At 51.4% G+C, this 17299-nt stretch overlaps 1 protein-coding gene across 9 annotated transcripts in view; it reads left to right on the plus strand.

The window, feature by feature from the left end:
- The window catches only part of ARNT2 (aryl hydrocarbon receptor nuclear translocator 2), a 198772-nt gene that overhangs the window by 47273 nt on the left and 134200 nt on the right, over window positions 1–17299 (plus strand). For 8 of the 9 annotated variants that reach the window (XM_033402969.2, XM_033402966.2, XM_033402967.2 and 5 more), the window contains exons 2-3: window positions 965–1079; window positions 8101–8148. In XM_033402969.2, the coding sequence (XP_033258860.1) occupies window positions 965–1079; window positions 8101–8148 (163 nt within the window). The remainder of the gene's footprint in view (window positions 1–964; window positions 1080–8100; window positions 8149–17299) is intronic. The other variant, XM_033402973.2, reaches the window with a different exon arrangement.

Below are 17299 nucleotides of genomic sequence, written 5' to 3' on the forward strand. Positions count from 1 at the left end.
GTGTACATCTATCCCCTCCCTCTTGGACCTCCCTCCCAACCCCCGCCATCCCACCCATTTAGGTCATCACAGAGCACCGAGCTGAGCTTCCTGTGTTTTATAGCAGGTTCTCACTAGCTATCTGCTTTATACATGGTAGTGTATTTCTGTCAAACCTAGTCTCCCAGTTCATCCCCCCTCCCCTTCCCCGCACCGTGTCCACATGTCTGTTCTCTGTGTCTTGTGTCTCTATTCCTGCCCTGCAAACAGGTTCATTTGTACCACACCCAGAGTCTGTCATACAGAGTGAAGTAAGTCAGAAAGAGAAAAACAAAGACATACTTATTCTTTAAATTAACATTTCTTCCCAGAAAGTCCTGGCTGTGGAGAGCCGTTGTCACTGGCTTACCGTGCAGCCCGAAGGGATGCTTTTAAGGTCCCTGGACCTCACTGTCCTCGTCATGAATGGAGGGCCAGGCAGGGCTCTGTATTCGGGGATTCTGCGTCCATACTTAGAGAGGGGAACAGACTTTCTGCTTGAACACAGATGCCCAGGGTGAGGACCGAGCATCAGTGGTGGTGCTGCAGGGGACTGGCTCTTTTGGTTCTCTGGGCTGGCCCCATGTGGGCTACCAGTAGTTGGGACCAGCAGTGGGGTCCTTCCCCTTAAGCTTTGGCCACATGCCTGGATTCCTGAACGTCTTACCCGCCTCCAGGTGACAGGAGACAGGAGCTCTTTATGAAAGCTAAGTTAGCTGCGCGAACTCTTTTTTTACCACCTAAACTAAGTATGGGCATACTGCCCAGGGATATCCTTTTCCAGACAGGGGAAGGGCTCAGCTGCGTCACGTGACTAATGATGGGCCCAGGACCCAGGTCCCTGGATTCTCCTCCCAGGTGGTGCTTTTGGTCTGCCGACAATCTTCTTGCTTATTCTTGGACTTTTCTGGCATTAACAGAACCTCTCATCTTTGCTGAATTGCAGAAATGGCTTCGGACATCCCTGGATCGGTGACATTGCCCGTCGCCCCCATGGCGGCCACTGGACAGGTGAGGATGGCCGGGGCCATGCCCGCCCGCGGAGGAAAGCGGCGTTCTGGGTAAGCAACCTCGGTGGTTCCAGGAATTGGGCTTAATACATGTTGAGCAACACTCTTGACCTGTTAGGAAAATATTGTCTCTCCCCCTCCTGGAGAATCAAAGCTCAGCAGTTTGCATCCTGTTTAGATTTTGCAAGATTCCTAACTATGCATGTGATTTGCCTCTGAGTGTTTCTGGGCCTCGGCACCCAGCTGGGGACTTCTGTTTGCTTGTCCTTGTGGTGAGAATGGCTCTGTGATCCTGCTGGGCTTTGCTCAGGCCATCTCTCTGAGGGAGGGGACTTACCCATCCCTCTGCCTGAGCCCACCAGCCGGAGGGCAGCCCTGCAGGTCGAGCTTCAGCCCCTGTGGGCAGCAAAGATCCCTCTGGTGCTCTCTGTTCTTTGCTCCGTCTACCCATCTTTGCTAGGTGGTGTGCAGGAATTCCTTTCCAAAAAACTGGCTCTAGCCCAGCACCTCAAGGCTGGGCGGCTTACGTTGTAACCTGCTCTGCCAGTAAAGTTGGTAACAGTGTTAAGTTCTGGTGGGACCAGAAAGACCATCATTCCTAAACTGATGGAACCCAAAACGACATCTACTCATGATATATGGTGTCTGTAGCTGTGCAGAGATCTACGAAACCGATCAACCAACACAGATCCCTGCAGGAAAAACATAACCGACATTTTCAGACTCTGTATATCAACCAACCCCTTTCCTTCATTGAATCAATTTTATTTTCAATGAAATATTTGAGAGACAAATATTTGATAGACAAATACTTTCATGAAGTAGAATCAATTTGTCCTATTAATGCAATTTCCAATAACCCAGGTCTCCCCAGGAAGACAAGGGTCCAGGCTCATTTGTAAAATGGTCCATCATTTTAAACCTAAGAGTCGCTTTTAAACCAGTGTGATTCTTAAACGGGGCTGGGGGGGGGGGGAGCAGGTATGTCATGAGGACCTGGAATGGAATGGAGTAGGATGAAAAAGCCCCTTCAGCATTATAATTTGAGATGGTGAAAAGACTGCTGTGTGTGTAGTAGTCTTTAAAAGAAGGGCTAAGATTTTGGTGATTAGTGAGAGGGTAGTGGAGTCTGGTTCCCCAGCTTTCTCCCCTCCATTCAGCTCGCTCCCCTCCAGGGTCAGCGTTCCTTCCAGCGGGACCAGCAGAGCTCTCAGGAGCAGTGTGGTACCTGGGGCAGAACTCCTGAGATCAGCTTTAGAGTAGGAAGCAGCCTGCCCTGGGGCTGACTACAAACCCAGACATCCTCTTTTAACCAGCTACTCCTGCTAGCTAGGTGCTAAGCTCAGTGGAGTGTGGGCTGTTGAAAGAATGCACTTGATGTCAACATATAAACTTACTGAATTTTTTTTTAAGATGCCAGGCCTTTTAAAAATTATTTTAAATGTCTGTGCTTGCTAACTTCCATTCCCTGGGGACAGAGCCTCATTGCTGGCCCAATCCTTTTTAAGAAGAGGAAGCACAGGACTCTTTTTGTTTCTTTTTTTTTCTGTATATTTAACACTTTTTAAAAATTTTTTAAATTTTATTTTATTTATTTTTTTATACAGCCGGTTCTTATTAATTACCCATTTTATACATATTAGTGTATACATGTCAATCCCAATCTCCCAATTCATCCCACCACCACCACCCCCCACCACTTTCCCCGCCTTGGTGTCCATACGTTTGTTCTCTACCTCTGTAGCACAGGACTCTTTGATGCAGGAAGGTGGGCTGGGCCAGGGCCAAGGACAGGCAGAGTCGCTGGGGCCCAGTATTTGCAGGACAAGGAGCCCTCTCCGTGCAGGGGAGTCGTCGCTGAGCCTCTGCCACCCCTCCCGCAGGGTGTGTACTGGGCCTACGCTTTGCTCAGGGCTGGGCTGTGGCGAGCTGAGGCTCCCGCCCTCCTTGACCTCCGAGTTCCTGGCGTCCAGACCCTGACATCTGCTTGCTGCCTGAGCTGATGACCGGACAGTGGACTCGGTCTCCTTTCTGAAGAGGTCTTCCAGGCTGCCCCTTTCCCTACCAGGTCACACATGCACGGCGTGACACTGGAGGTGGAGGGGGACCTGGGGTGGACTGAGACAGAGCCCAGAGGTCACTTCCACTTAGAAGCAAGGAAGCACCACAGCAAGCAAAGAAACCAGAGATTCAAGGGGACGAACAGCAGCTGCTGGCACGCTACCCAACCAGCAGGATGAGGGCCCGCGCCTCCGAAACGCAGATCAAGGAGCCGACCTCCTCCGGGGGCTCGTCCTTTATTCTCCTCATTTTTGGAGCCCGTGCGCCTGCTTTCTTTTCCCCATCAGAAGGAAGAGCAGGCAAACCGCGCTTCCTTCTGCTAAGCCCCTGTGACTAAGGGATGTATCCTCTGCGTCTCAGCAAGGAAACCTCCATTTTTACAGGGCAGTTTCCATAGTAACTCTCACATCTGGTATTTTACGTGTTTTGCTGAAATTCTGTGATGGAGGCCACCGCGGTTGTAGAACAACCACAGCAGTGATAACGCCCCGCAGACCGCAGCCAGCGCTCTCAGTCCTGACGAAAGTCACATTCATCAAAAAGCAGGTCACCCCGGGCTTCCCTCGTGGCGCAGTGGTTGAGAGTCCGCCTGCCGATGCAGGGGACACGGGTTCGTGCCCCGGTCTGGGAGGATCCCACATGCCGCGGAGCGGCTGGGCCCGTGAGCCATGGCCGCTGAGCCTGCGCGTCCGGAGCCTGTGCTCCGCAACGGGAGAGGCCACGGCAGTGAGAGACCCGCGTACCACAAAAAAAAAAAAAAGGCAGGTCACCCCACTGCGGCGCCCACCCCTGCACCATGGCGCGTTTATGCACGCTCCCCCGTCACTGCCACGGTGCTCTTCCTCCTTCTCTCCGAGACTGTGGGGCACAGCTGGAGACGCAGGGAAGGGGAGAAGGAGAGAGCAAAGGAGTGGGGGGTTGGGAGAGGTAAGGACCTGCCTCCCGCCCCCTATTCCCTGCCTAGGTCTTCCCGCTCTGACCTGGTGATTCCGGTGGAGGGACGTGTCCCAGATTCCCAGGATGACCACCCAGCCCTAGTGTTTCAGAGCCAAGTAGAAGTGACCCCTCGTGGGGTTTGGATGCCCCGGCCACAGGCCTGGCCCAGCGCCGTGGATCCTCTGATGAATGCTCTTTCCCTGTCCCCTGACGGCTCCCCCAGTAAGCATCTTAGCAAGCAGCGTGCTCTGCTAGCAGTTGGGACAAAGGTGAAGGTTCAGAAGTTTCAGATTCTTTGAAAAATGATTCCACATGTGTGGCAGAAGTGACCAGAAGCAAGTCACCTGGATTGCGTTTTTGTAGAGAACTCCCTGATCCCAGTGAGGCGGTGGGACGGCATGGGGGGGCATCCACAGGGCACACTTGGTGCTTTTCAAGTGACAGGGGAAGTGGCTGTCATTAGACGGGCTGTGCCCATCCCCAGAGTCAGCCCTTGGTGGGGAGGGAGGGTGAGGCTGGAGGGCACTGGGTGTACCAGCCCCTTCCCGCTGCCCTGGAGTCAAATGTTGGGCTTCTAAAATATCGTCATTGGAGGGAAACGATTTCCAAATTGTGTGCGGCCAGTAGGCCAGCATCTCCCTGCAGTCTAACCCCACGGCTGCTGGAATGTGGTTGAGTAAAAGACATATTACATAAGCAGATGTTTTGCTTGGTTCAAATTTCTGCAGTAGTGTTGCTGTAGCCCCAGTCAGCTGGCCCAGGCCCTGAAGGAAGGGTGTTGGCTCGCACCCGTGTCACTTCTCTTTTTTTCAGCAGCAACTTCACGCTGGCCTGGGGTCGCTCGTTTGCTGCACTCTAGAACCAGCCTTGTTGGCACGGCGTCTCATCTTCTCTCATAAGAGCATAAGTGAATGATTTGCTGACTCATATTTGACGATGCATTATTATTATTATGCAATCACTGTCAGGCAGGCCCGCAGCACTCACTCTTAACTAGCTGCAGGCTCAGAAATGCTTTTCACGGCCTTTTATCGAGGTTAGAATCCATGCTCAGCAACAGGAAAGTGAGGTAAAATGCATTCTCAGCCCACCTTTTGAGGACTCTTAGATCATCCACTTATTGTACCGAATCCTTTAAAGTGAATACAATAGGACTTAAAAGGCATGTTTTGATTTCTCTCCCTTATTATCCAGATGCTTAAGTATAAAAGAGACACAAAAGACATACAGGATGATTTACTCAGAGTTTTTACAGCAGAAGAAAAGCACAGCTTTTGTAGTCATATTTAAAGTGGAGCCTTTGAATTGGTGGCAGAAGACCCAAAGGCAGCGTCTTGGCAAGCGCTCCTCCGAAAGATCCTTCTGTCCTCAGAAGTTGAATTGTTTTCTGTGTGGCTGATGGGCAGTGAGACCGCTTTGGGGTCAAGTGAGTTACCCTGAGGATCTGAACGGTCGTTTGTGTCCTGATTTCTCTCCTGAGTTCACGCCCACATTATGCATTTCAAAATGTGGCAGCACACGTGTGATCACACGCTTACACAGGTGGGAAGGCACAGTTTTGTGGTCCCTAAGTTTTCATAGCCAAATCCTGCTTCCTGAGTTTTCAGGAGACTTCAGAAAACTCCAGCTCCAGAGCCTGGCCGTCCCTCTCTTACACTCTCTGCTCAACTGGGCTGACCTGATCCAGACTGGGACCATTTACCGTATGGCTTGCTTCCCCATCCGTCTGCTGCATGAGGTTCAGGTAAAGAGACAAGCTGTCCTTAATGAAAACTCTGGTGACCAACTGTCCTGGTTGGCCCAGGACCTTCCCAGTTTTAGCACTGAAGCCCAGTACCTCCACAGATCCCCACATTCTGGGAAAACCGGGACAGTTGGTCTCCCTAAATACCCCAAAGATCGTGCAGCCTGAGGAGGGAAGGCCGACTTAATCAATTGTATCTTGCAGGAGCCAGATTATCACGCTCGTATCAACTTGACCTGAAAGGCGTTTTAAAGATAACTGTACATGTCGCACCCACTTGAGGTTTTGCTAAATGCTTGCATAAATCCATTAGAATTTTGAAAGTGTGAGTTCTTTTTCTTAACACTAGTCTGTTTTTGCCAGCCCAGGGGTGTTAAGTAACCTTCACGTCTGCAGCAGAGTCGCTCTTACCCGTGATGAACACTGGGTGGCAGTGTGGTTCTGTAGCTCTGCAGAGGCCCAGAGGCTCTGGGAGCAGGATTTTTGGTGCTATCTCCCAGACGTGATTTTTCAGGAAAGGTGAGGTGATGGCTTAGTAGCTAAGCAGTATATTGATGACTCTGCTTCATTTAGAAAGTCGTGCGTTCAGCCACCATTTTCCCACAACATAGGTGACTCTGCAGCTGCTGTCTGGTGCCCGGCTGCCCAGTCTGCATTGTAGGGGGGTGCATGTCTGTCTCTCCCAGTGGTGTTTTAACTCTACTTTCCCTTTCTTATCACTCTTCTTCCCGGTCTTCCCTCCTCTTTGTGCAGAAGTATTTTTGTTAACATCGCTGTCATCTCTCCCGGTTATGTAATGCCTTTTGTGCTTTTATTCCAAGCAGCCAGCGCAAGCCCTGGTGCCTGGAAATCAGGGATTCCAAACTGGCAGGGGATCCCATCAGTTCAACTCAGATTAGAACTCTGGCCACACTGCACATAAAACAGTCCAAAAATAAACATGTGATACCATTTTAAAGAAGATAATGTTCCTTTGCCCTATGTCATCACAGTCTCTAGGTCCCCCAAGTAACCCCAAAGCCTGGAGAGTACGATTTATCTCATTAGGGGCCTCTCCCATGTGCTTGTCCCGTGGTGGCTCTTCCTATGCAACTGGCCATTTCCTGGTGGCCTGGGTGCCCTGTGCCTTCCCCCCATCACCCATTACCCACTGGGGCCCCCACCCTGAGAGCTGAGGGGGAGATCACGTTCCCTGGGAGGCCAGCAGCCCTGGCATATGCAGCTGTGGTCCTAGAGCACACCCGCCACTCTGGTGGCAAGCTGTTGGCCACCAGGCAGGCCGGCCTCCCTTCTGCTTGGGGTCCACGGAAACTGTCCCACTTAGTCCCTCAATTCCACTGAGAACAAGATGGGGCATGCAGTGGCTCTGAGACGTTCTTCCCCCAAGGAATCCCACCTCCCTCAAATGTCCAGGAGAGCGAAGACATCTGTACCATTTCTGTTTTGTTCCCGAAGACTCTGGGTACACCTTAAATAAGTACCTGCTCTGCTCTAACATCTTCAGGAGTAAAATTAACTGACCTTAGAGAGGGCTGTTTTTTGTTGTTTGTTTTTTGAGAAGGAGAGTTTGGGATATCAGTTAAAGAAATATCTAACAAAACTTTTTGTTTTATGTGTATTTGGAGAGGCCCAATGAAGTGGGAATCTTGAGTATTTATTGGGTGAGTTTCAGTAAGCAGACAGGCACTTTGAGTAGCTTGGGCCCCAAACGACTGTTTCTCCCGCACACCCATTTACTTGGACCTGGAGTTTATAGGCTAATGGCCTTAAATGCCCTTTCCATGTTGACTCATCCACACCAGCCAAGTCCTCACATGGCACAACCAGTAGTATATGTTTCCCTCATAATCCCGTCATTGCCCTTAAAACTTCCTGTTTTTGAAACCCTCTTGGGCTTTTCTCAGTCTGTTAATATACCACAAAATAATTTAAAGAAGGAAGTGTCCCTGTGGAATAAATGATATGGAAGGGAGCAGGTATCCCCAAAGGTGGTGGGAGATAAGGGGTGTTGACTTTTCCAGCACAGCCTGAGCAACCCACTGGCAGCCTGTATAGGGTTCTAGAAGGGTTCGAGTTGATATTCCAGCACTTTTGCAGAAGTCCCCAATCATATAATTAATGGCACTGGTGCTGTAGACCTTTCATTCTGCCCTTTCTTGTCTCAAACCTGTACGACGACCGTGTAGAGATACTGTTTTTTGCACTGCCAAGGGTTGGGATTGTTGGAGAGCAATCTGACCAAATAAAACCCCCTGTGTGTGACAGCAGCTCATGTGTCCAGTTGAATGTCCTACGTACAATGAATGCTCACTCGTGATGTTGATTTTTCAGAATGGACTTTGATGATGAAGATGGAGAAGGTCCCAGCAAATTTTCAAGGTGAGTTTACTTTATGTTCCCTAGATTTAAAGAAGCCAAGACCATTTATCACCTCATTGGGACCAACAGGGTTTTAAATGTCTTTCGTCATTGAAAGAAAGCCATTGCCTCATTCTGTGCCAGTATTTGGCCCGGGGACAGGTAACTATTAGCAAACCTGCCAACCCCAGCCTGGATGATCAAAAGTTAAGGAACAAATTATTAGCTCTTTTGGCTTTTTGAATTAAATACTGAATGCCCGTTTCAATGGATTCTTTTTTAAAAGACAGACCTAGAGTTCAAGTTTAGAAAAACAGTCAAGATAAAGGCTCTTTTTCTACCGTGGAAAATAAGGAGAAATATAAGAAACCTGGGTGGCCCTGTTCTGGATGTAGGATATAAAACTGGACCTTAAGTTCCTAAGAGCTGTATCACTCACTGGCCACTTGACAGCATCTCTAACTAGGCTCTGTGGGGCTGTCCTGAGAACAGACTGCCTCACAGAAGGATACTGGCCCGTGGGAGCCGGTGGTGGTAGATATACCACATACATGAAGGACAAGCCCGGCCCAGCCCCATGGCTTTTTTTTTCTTTATTATTTCGTTCAAGTTATGGGAGGAAGTTTGGCAACACGGAGAAAAGGGCAAAGATCAGTCTTAGCAAAATGCCCATCTGTACTCAGTTTACTTATGGAAGGGCCTGCCTTGACATTCCTCCCCCGCTGCCCCATCAAAGCACTCCTAATTCCTGGTGGTTGATGCGTTTGAAAATGTACCCCAGGTTACGGGTACCTTTCTCCGGTATGCACAGTCCACGGTTTGGATTGACAACCTCAGTTATTTTATAAGTGTTTTTAGCAGAATGATGTCCGTATTGAGCCCCGGACCCATGGCCTCCCCCAGTTTGCTCATCCCCATGCAGTTACTTTTGGTTGGCTACCTTTTACCCGTGTTGTGGGTGTGGATTGAGCACCCCCTCCCCAAATCCAAGAGGAACATGCGTCTCGTTCCTATTCCTGGGCTTCCTGGCGTCTCCAAGTCCATAGAAAGTCTTGTCACTTGAGACGCTTTCCTCCCCGAGAACTTTGCCTTCCATCCTCCCCGCTCCGCTTGGGTGAGAAGGACAGAGAAGGTGGAGCACGCTTTGACCTCGAATGACCCCGGAGTTTCTAATCAAATCAAGACACGAGTTTCAACAACAAAAGCGTATATTAGTTTTCCCTTGGTGCAGACAGAACCCCAGCTTAGATGTCCACCCATTTCTTAGGATAAGTTTTAATAGCAGGGAGTGCTTTGTTCCCGAAAAGAGAGCTAGCCTCGGAAATAGGGGCACACATCTGCCCAGCCTAGTTTGCGCTCGCCTTACACAGCCTCCCTTTACAAGGAAACAATGACCTGTGGTTTCTTGGAGCAGAATTCCCCTTGAGATAACATTCCATCGCTTGTTGACCTCAGGAAATGATGGTTCCTGGGTCTCAGAACAGAGGGAGGAAGAGAGACGAGGAGTGACGTTTGTTTGACATGGAAGATCAGTGTCAGTGATGAAATAACAGTGCAGGGACACAGAGAGCTCATTGTTTGAGGTCCCATCAGGAGGAAACAGAAACCCTAGACTCTGTGAAACTGTCTTGTAAGCCCGCCAGTGAGTCAGGTTGTACATAGTCAGGGTTCAAACCTAGGCTTCTGGGAACCGCATCCTTTCCCCTGCACATGGAAAATAAGGGGGAAAGATGGGACATGCTTCCAACATACACTAGTACCCGCGGAAGCCTGGGCCCACTTCAGTGTGTGACCGTCGGAGAGTTGATGGACCTGTCAGCCGGAGGGGGCATCTGAGCTGCTCCCAGCTGGGGAGGCGACTGAGGCTACCTGCCCTCCGCTTTGCGAGCTGTTCTGGCAGCCGTCCAGGAGAGGGTCGGAGAGACTGCTGCAGGCCGTCTCCTGCCAGTGGCGGGCATGGCCTGCCTCGGGGCCGCTTCTGTTTCCCGCTCCTGTGCTTACAGTCAGCCTAGGGAGCTCTTGGGCGAGGCCCTGCCAGAGGGGTGGCTGAGATGCGGGCATCTCACCAGCAGAATTTGCTGTCTCAGAATCGGGCCAGGGTGCTAGGCTGTGATTTCTGTCCCCCTGCTGTGTGTGCAGCCAGCTTTCCCAGGGCTTCTCAAGGGTGGTCCCAACTCAAACGTCCAGCCTCTCGTCAGACGTCGTGTCTCAGTTTCGGATATGGGAAATGCGGTCACAGCCACATAGGAGGTAAATCAATTGGGTTTGGTTCCTGCCTGATCACAGCAGGTCTCAGGAAGAACAAGGTAGTAGCCATGAAGCTGCCCACAGCCACCTAACCACACACATGCACACGCGTGCACATGTGCATGTGTGTACCCAGCCGCTGCACACAGGTACACACATATGCACGCGCACATGCGCACACACATGTGTTCCAGGGCCAGAAATGCCCTGAGGGCCGCTGCACCATCCCCAGGCCTCAGCCCTCCTTTCCACACCGGTTCATGCCGCTCTGGGGGCTGTGGGACGCAGGACAGGGCTTTGCTGGCCCCGGATGCTTCCCACCTCCCACACAAAGTCACGGGCAACCTGGTGGGCAGAAGCCAGTCTGCAGGGGCTGAGGATTGTACTGGGGGATGCAGAATTGAAGCCTGGGGGAGACAGCTCGTTGAGCAGCTTGGATGTGGATAAAAAAGGAAGAGGGCATTTGGGGCTTGGGGAGGGAGACCACTCTTAAGGATGGGAAGAGACCATGAGCACATGTCCACGGGGAGGGGGAAGAGTGAGTATAACCGGGGATTTGGAAGGTTCTGGAGTGGGGTTGGGGAGAGATGGGTGAAGGGAGTGGGGAAGGGGAGGGATAGCTCCAAGCCCAGCAGGGGGACCACCCGTCCTTGGCCGCAGAGAGGAGGAGCTGCAGGTGCAGCTGAGTGTGATGCTGCTGGGTGTCCGGAGAGTTGAGGGGTTCATTCTGATGGTTCCTCCTCTCTGGTTAAGCAGAGGCCGTGTGCTGTCAGGGGCAGAGGCTTAATGGTGCGCCTGAGAGAGAAGTTTGGGATGCCTGGGTGGAAGAGATGTACGAACTGTACCGTAGACCCCACACCCTAGCACACTGTGTTAGCGTGCGGTTTTCCCCCAGCAGCGCCCAGCTGGTTGGATGGGGGGATGCAGATGGCCTGTGCACTCAGGCCTGGGGGGTCCAGCAGGGGGGCGGGGTCAGCAAGGTGGTTGATGTTGATGAGAGGGCCGTTGAAGAGGTCAAGCTACAGGTCCAGCTGCAGAAGGAAGAAAGGCCAGGAGCAGAGAGAAGTGAGGGTTGATGACCTGGGAGAACATGGAGGGGAGTAGACTGGAATACAGCTCGTGCCACCCCACGTTCATGGTCTGCAATTTCAGTCGGGGTCTAACGTTTTTACCTCCGTTTCCTCCATTAGCCTCGTTGGAATTCAACCTGGGGCATCCCAGACTTCCCTCTCAGGCACACCTGTAAGCCTCTGCCCACTGCAGATGAACGAAGAACCTTCTGCTTTTGTGGGAATCTGAGGGAGCTGGAGAAGCAGCGGGTGTGTTCACGAAGTGGGGAGTCGCAGCTCTGGGAGAGGTTGGCCGAGGCTCAGGGGTGGGGGGATGGCTGCTGGAGAAGAAGGGGGACGCGGAAGGTGGTACAGCCGGGCGGGCTGGTGCAGGTCCGCGCTGTCGCGTGGGTGGCTGGTGGGGACGGTGACAAGGAGCCTGGAGGGTGGTCGAGACAGGTATGTGGGAGCGTCAGGGGAGTGGGCGTTCGGAGCCAGCCTTTCTTCCCAGGCTGGGCTCCACCTCACGCCTCTGGGAATTCCAGTTGCCAAGTCATCCTCCTGTCATCGGTTGGGGTTGAGCTCTCCATCTCCGGGAAAACTGATTATACACCAGGAAGTGTTTCTCCGAAGATGAATCTCCCCGGCGGGGGTGAGTGGGGCTGGACCCGCCTTCGGGGAGGCCAGCATGAGCCCCTCCCTGACCCCGTCCTCTCGCGGACAGCCCTGGTCTCCCTTGGAGGCGCTCGCAAATCCTGCCCAGCAGATCCAGCATCCCTACACTCGAGGAGAGGCCAGAGCTCTTCCGTCATGCTGAGCGGCTCAGGGTTCTTCCTACTTTAATGCCCTGTTGGTGGATAATCTAGTGAGTCCCAAAATCTCCTCTTGTGCCTGCAGCTGGGCTCAGTGGCGTCCTTCTTTTTTTTTTTTTTAAATTCTTTTTTGTTGTTGTTTCTTTGTTTTTTTCATTTTGGCTGCGCTGAGCGGCATGCGAGATCTTAGTTCCCTGACCAGGGATCGAACCCGCGCCCCCTGCATTAGTAGTGCGGAGTCTTAACCACTGGATCGCCAGGGAAGTCCCTCAGTGGCGCCTTGAATACTGTTTCATACACAGGACAGCTGGCATCCCAGAGCTGTCATCAAGAGAGTCAACTTTACACAGCATGCTCTCCGTGTGACTTACATATATGTACATACACGTGTACGTGTATGTGTGTAATGTTCATTAAAACAGAAGAGTGGAAACATGAAAACTAGAGATCTTTTTAAATGTTGGGTTTATATCTTAGGAACAACCAAGTGTTCACTCCCAAACCCTTAGTTTTTGTCGCTACGTTGCTATCAACCTGATTTTTGCCATGTTCACACTCATTCTGCACCCTTTCTCAGAAGACCCAGGAGATCTCGCAGGGAGTTCTCACATCTGTTACTGTGAATTCAACTATAGTGCATGGGACCATCTACAAACCTGGAACTAAAAGACCTCGTTGATGAGTTTTCTTAGTCTCTCTTCCACCCTTCACCCTTCGAGGACCGGCTCCAATTGACCTTCCCGAGGTTCCATCCATCATCTGTGTGACTCTCAGCTGTTCCCTGGGGACACAATGTCACCCAATTGCAGCAGTCCAGAAGGAGTCCTTATATTTTTTTGTAGGGTTTTGCCAGTGAACCTCTGACATTATCTAAAAGTAAAGCTGCCCACGCTAGGAAAGTTTCCACAGAATTGACTTTTCCTTTTTCATCACACCCATTTTGATATTTTCCTCTTGGTTTTGTGCAGTATTTACGCTTGTGGGCATTTTGTTTCCTGGCTCTGTGGGTTGCGATGATGTTTTAGTTTAATCTTTCCCTGGGAATCTACCACCCTGTTTTATTTAGAGCTCTGATATCAAAACCCCATTGATAAGGGACAACTATGCAATGTGGGCTTGTCCTGCAGAGATCTTTCCTGGCAGAAAAAGAAAAAGATTGTCATGTCCCAGAATTCTCAGTCTGTCCATCTTAGCTGAGAGAGCTGAGCATTCTGTTTCGAGGTGGGAAGATGCTCAAAGTACTTCTGATGCAGAGAGGGCAGCTGGGAAGGAGCAAGGATTGCCTTTTTTTTTTTTTTTCTACTTTATTTATTTATTATTTGGGGCTGTATTGGGTCTCCGTTGCTGCGCACGGGCTTCCTCTGGTTGCAGCGAGCGGGGCCTACTCTTCGTTGCAGTGCACAGGCCCCTGATTGCGGTGGCTTCTCTTGTTGCGGGGCACGGCCACTAGAGCGCGGGGGCTTCAGTAGATGCGGCACATGGGCTTTAGAGCACAGGCTCAGTAGTTGTGGCTTAGGGTCTTAGTTTCTCCGCGGCGTGTGGGATCTTCCCGGACCAGGGCTCGAACCCGTGTCCCCCACATTGGCAGGCGGATTCTTAACCACTGCGCCACCAGGGAAGCCTGGATTGCCCTTTTCTGTTGGACTTCATCTTATCAGTAACCTTGTGGGGGACACCCTGGATTGGCCATGTGGACTCCGTTTAGAGCAGGGAGAGATTCAGCTGAGCCTTCTGACACTTCTGAGTAAACACCCAAGGTGAGCACTGCCAACCTTCCCAAACATTCTCCTTGCCTCAACAGCCTTAGTTCTTTTTTTTCTGGACTGTGATTTTCTTTTCTTTCTTTCTTTTTTTTTTTTTAGTTGGAGTGTAGTTGCTTTACAATGTTGTATTAGTTTCTGCTGTACAGCAAAGTGAATCAGTCACATGTATACATATATCCACTCCTTTTTAGATTTCCTTCCCATTTAGGTCATCACAGAGCATTGAGTAGAGTTCCCTGTGCTATACAACAGGTTCTCATTAGTTATCTGTTTTATACATAGTAGTGTGTATATGTCAATCCCAATCTCCCAATTTGTCCCACCCCCGCTTTCCCCCTTGGTGTCCATAGTTTGTTCTCTACTTCTGTGCCTCTATTTCTGCTTTGCAAATAAGTTCATCTGTACCTTTTTTCTAGATTCCACTTATAAGCGATATTATACGATACTTGTTTTTCTCTTTCTGACTTACTTCACTCAGTATGACAATCTGTAGTCCATCCATGTTGTTGCAGATGGCATCATGTCGTTCTTTTTTATGGCTGAGTAATATTCCATTGTATATAGGTAGCACATCTTCTTTATCCATTCCTCTGTCGATGGACATTTAGGTTGTTTCCATGTCCTAATAGCGCCACAGTAAACATTGGGGTGCATGCATCCTTTCGAATTATGGTTTTCTCTGGGTATATGTCCAGGTGTGGGATGGCTGGGTTAGGTGGTAGCTCTATTTTTCGTTTTTTAAGGAACCTCCATATTGTTCTCCATAGTGGCTTCGACAGCCTTAGCTCTTATGAACAGTGAAGTCTGGCAGAGAAGTTGGGTAGAACCTGGCATGGTGTAGCCCATGAGCAACCAAATTACTGGGGGGTTTAGCTTGAGACCTTCTCGTCGTTTCAGTGGGTTGGGGTTAGGATTGGAGTTAGAACGCTTTGGAATGAACTCCTTTCAGGTGGAGCCAACCCTCTGCCCTCAGGCCCATCTGGACCAGTCACCCCTTCGTAGATGTTGGGCTCTCATGCCACTGACTTCAGTTTTGATGCCCTTCTTTCCTTGCTCAGCAACCCCAGCTCCTCCTGCTTTTCTCTTGCAGAGACTAACCTAGATTTGCAATGACAGTACCTGGATAACCCCAGACTTTATAGAGAAGGGGAGGAAATCGTTTCTGGAGTCATAAGTAGTCCTGAGCTGTGTCTCTCTAGAAGCCGCCAGGCCTCTTCTTCCCCATAGAGCCTTAGGTATCTTTGCCTGTCAGTCTCCCCGGCTGTTCCAGCTCTGAGCCTAGTTCAAATCCTGGGATGTCAGTACCTCTCTGAGCTCAGGGTCGTCTTCCACAAAGGGCGGTCCTGAGGACCAGAGCAGTGACCAGTGGGAGAGGCCTTGGGAGGCTGTGGGGGAAGTGATCCCACCAGAATGGGGGTGATCAGAGACTGGGCCTGGGCCTCCTCTTTGCAGGACCTGGGCTTTCTCAGACTCCATCTCCCTGTGTCTTGTGTGAGCCTTATCTTCAGCCTAAACACCGGGGTATCTTGCAGCTGCTTTGCAGAAAACCACGCCGTGGATGGCTCCTGGGGGCAGGGTTCCTGCCTCCTTCCCAAGGAGGAAACATCTTTTGCTCCTTCTGCAGAAGCCTTGGAGCCCAGGGAAACTGCCTCGCTGGATATGCCTCTGTGGGTCCCCTCCGCAGGGCCTGTGACCAGCGTCACCGTGGGGCTGCCCAAAATGCCCTCCTCGGGCCTTCATGGCTCTCACGGTGCCCTGCCCTGCCGCCCAGGAAGGGCTGGGCAGGACAGGAAGGGTGTTCCCTGAAAGCTTGCAAGATACAGTCTCCCTCCTGGTGTCAGGGAGGAGGAGCCAGGGCCAGTCTGAGCCTGAGGCTGCTGGCAAGGACTCGTGTGGAAACCCCCCAAAATCTGGAACGCCCCCCCAAATCCTCCCCCCTTGGTCAGGATGGTTCCCCATCCCAGTCCTGAGGGACAGATGGTCTGCACCTCCGCAAAGGGTCTCCTCCCGCAGTCTGACTCCCCCCTGGCTGGAGGGGACGGATGCTGCTTTCGCATGAGAAGTGCTGAAGACCTTTACCGAATCAGACCTTTCCTGCTGCTTGGCCGTGTGTATCCAAGTGGACAGAAGAGGCGTTTTGCTTGTTTCCTGCTGGTCTGTTGTTGAGACCATGGTGGCCTGGAGAGCAGCGCGTGTGTCAGGAGGTGGCGGTGGAAGCTGAGGTGTCATAGAGGAGCGTGGCCCTGGTCCCACGGGAGCAGGGCTGCTCTACCAACAGTCCTGTCACCTGTGGAGCTACTAAGCTGGCAATGGCGGGGGGTGGGTGTCAGCACTGACTTCTCAGGTTTGGGACCTGGCCATGTGGGTGACCAGGCCGAGAGGGAGCTGGTCGTGTCCCTGATGGTGTCAGGCTGTCTGCCACCCCCAGGGCTCACAGCTGGTGACAAGAGCAAAGAGAGGCAGCTGGAGGACTTAGGTTTACCACACGCTCCTCTCAGCCAGGCCTGCCTAAGGGGCATGCAGGGTCTTGGGGCCCTCGGGTTCCTGGAGATTTCTCGGGACTTTTGTTGTAAGTCCTGTTTGTTCGTAAGTCCAGCAGAGTTAGCCTAGGTCCCCAGCTAACACAGTCGGCTCTCTAGTACTGTACTGGAATAGATTTATAATACTTATCACACAAATAATACATAAAAGACAAACATAAAAAATAAAGAAAACATTTTGACTCTTACAGTGCAGTACCTTGAAAAGTACAGTAGTACAGTACGACAGCTGGCGTCCAGGGGCTGGCATCGAGTGAACAGGCAAGAAGAGTTACTGACTGGAGGAGGGGGAGGAGGTGGGAGATGCTAGAGCTGAAGGATCATCAGCAACAGGAGACGGAGGGCGAGCTGCAACGTCACTCACGCCTGACGTGGATGGCGCAAGCTCTGGTTCCTCGCTGGAATCAGATGCACGTTCGCGTCTTTGAAAGTTCGAAACTTGAAGGTTTGTATGTGGGGGACTCGCTGTGCACAGGGGCTGTGTCCTTGCCTGCCCACTCTCTGTTGCCTCTGCTGGTCTGTCAGCGTCTGTCCTGCCTGCCCGCCCCCAGCACTCAGACCCTGAGGTGCCCCAGGTGTCTTGGGTCTGTGGTGACCGGGAGACCTGGCCCCAGCGTGGAGCTGTCCTGTCCATCTGCCTGTGCAGGTCTGTCGTTCCCTTCCCACCAGAGATGGGAGACTCAGCTGCCATCCGCGGAGTTGAAGGAAGATCTTTATTGAGATTTCCAAAGCACCCCTATTTTGTATTTAATCAGGATGGA

Source organism: Orcinus orca, chromosome 2 (genome assembly GCF_937001465.1).
Source record: "Orcinus orca chromosome 2, mOrcOrc1.1, whole genome shotgun sequence".
In the NCBI taxonomy this organism is placed as follows: domain Eukaryota; kingdom Metazoa; phylum Chordata; class Mammalia; order Artiodactyla; family Delphinidae; genus Orcinus; species Orcinus orca.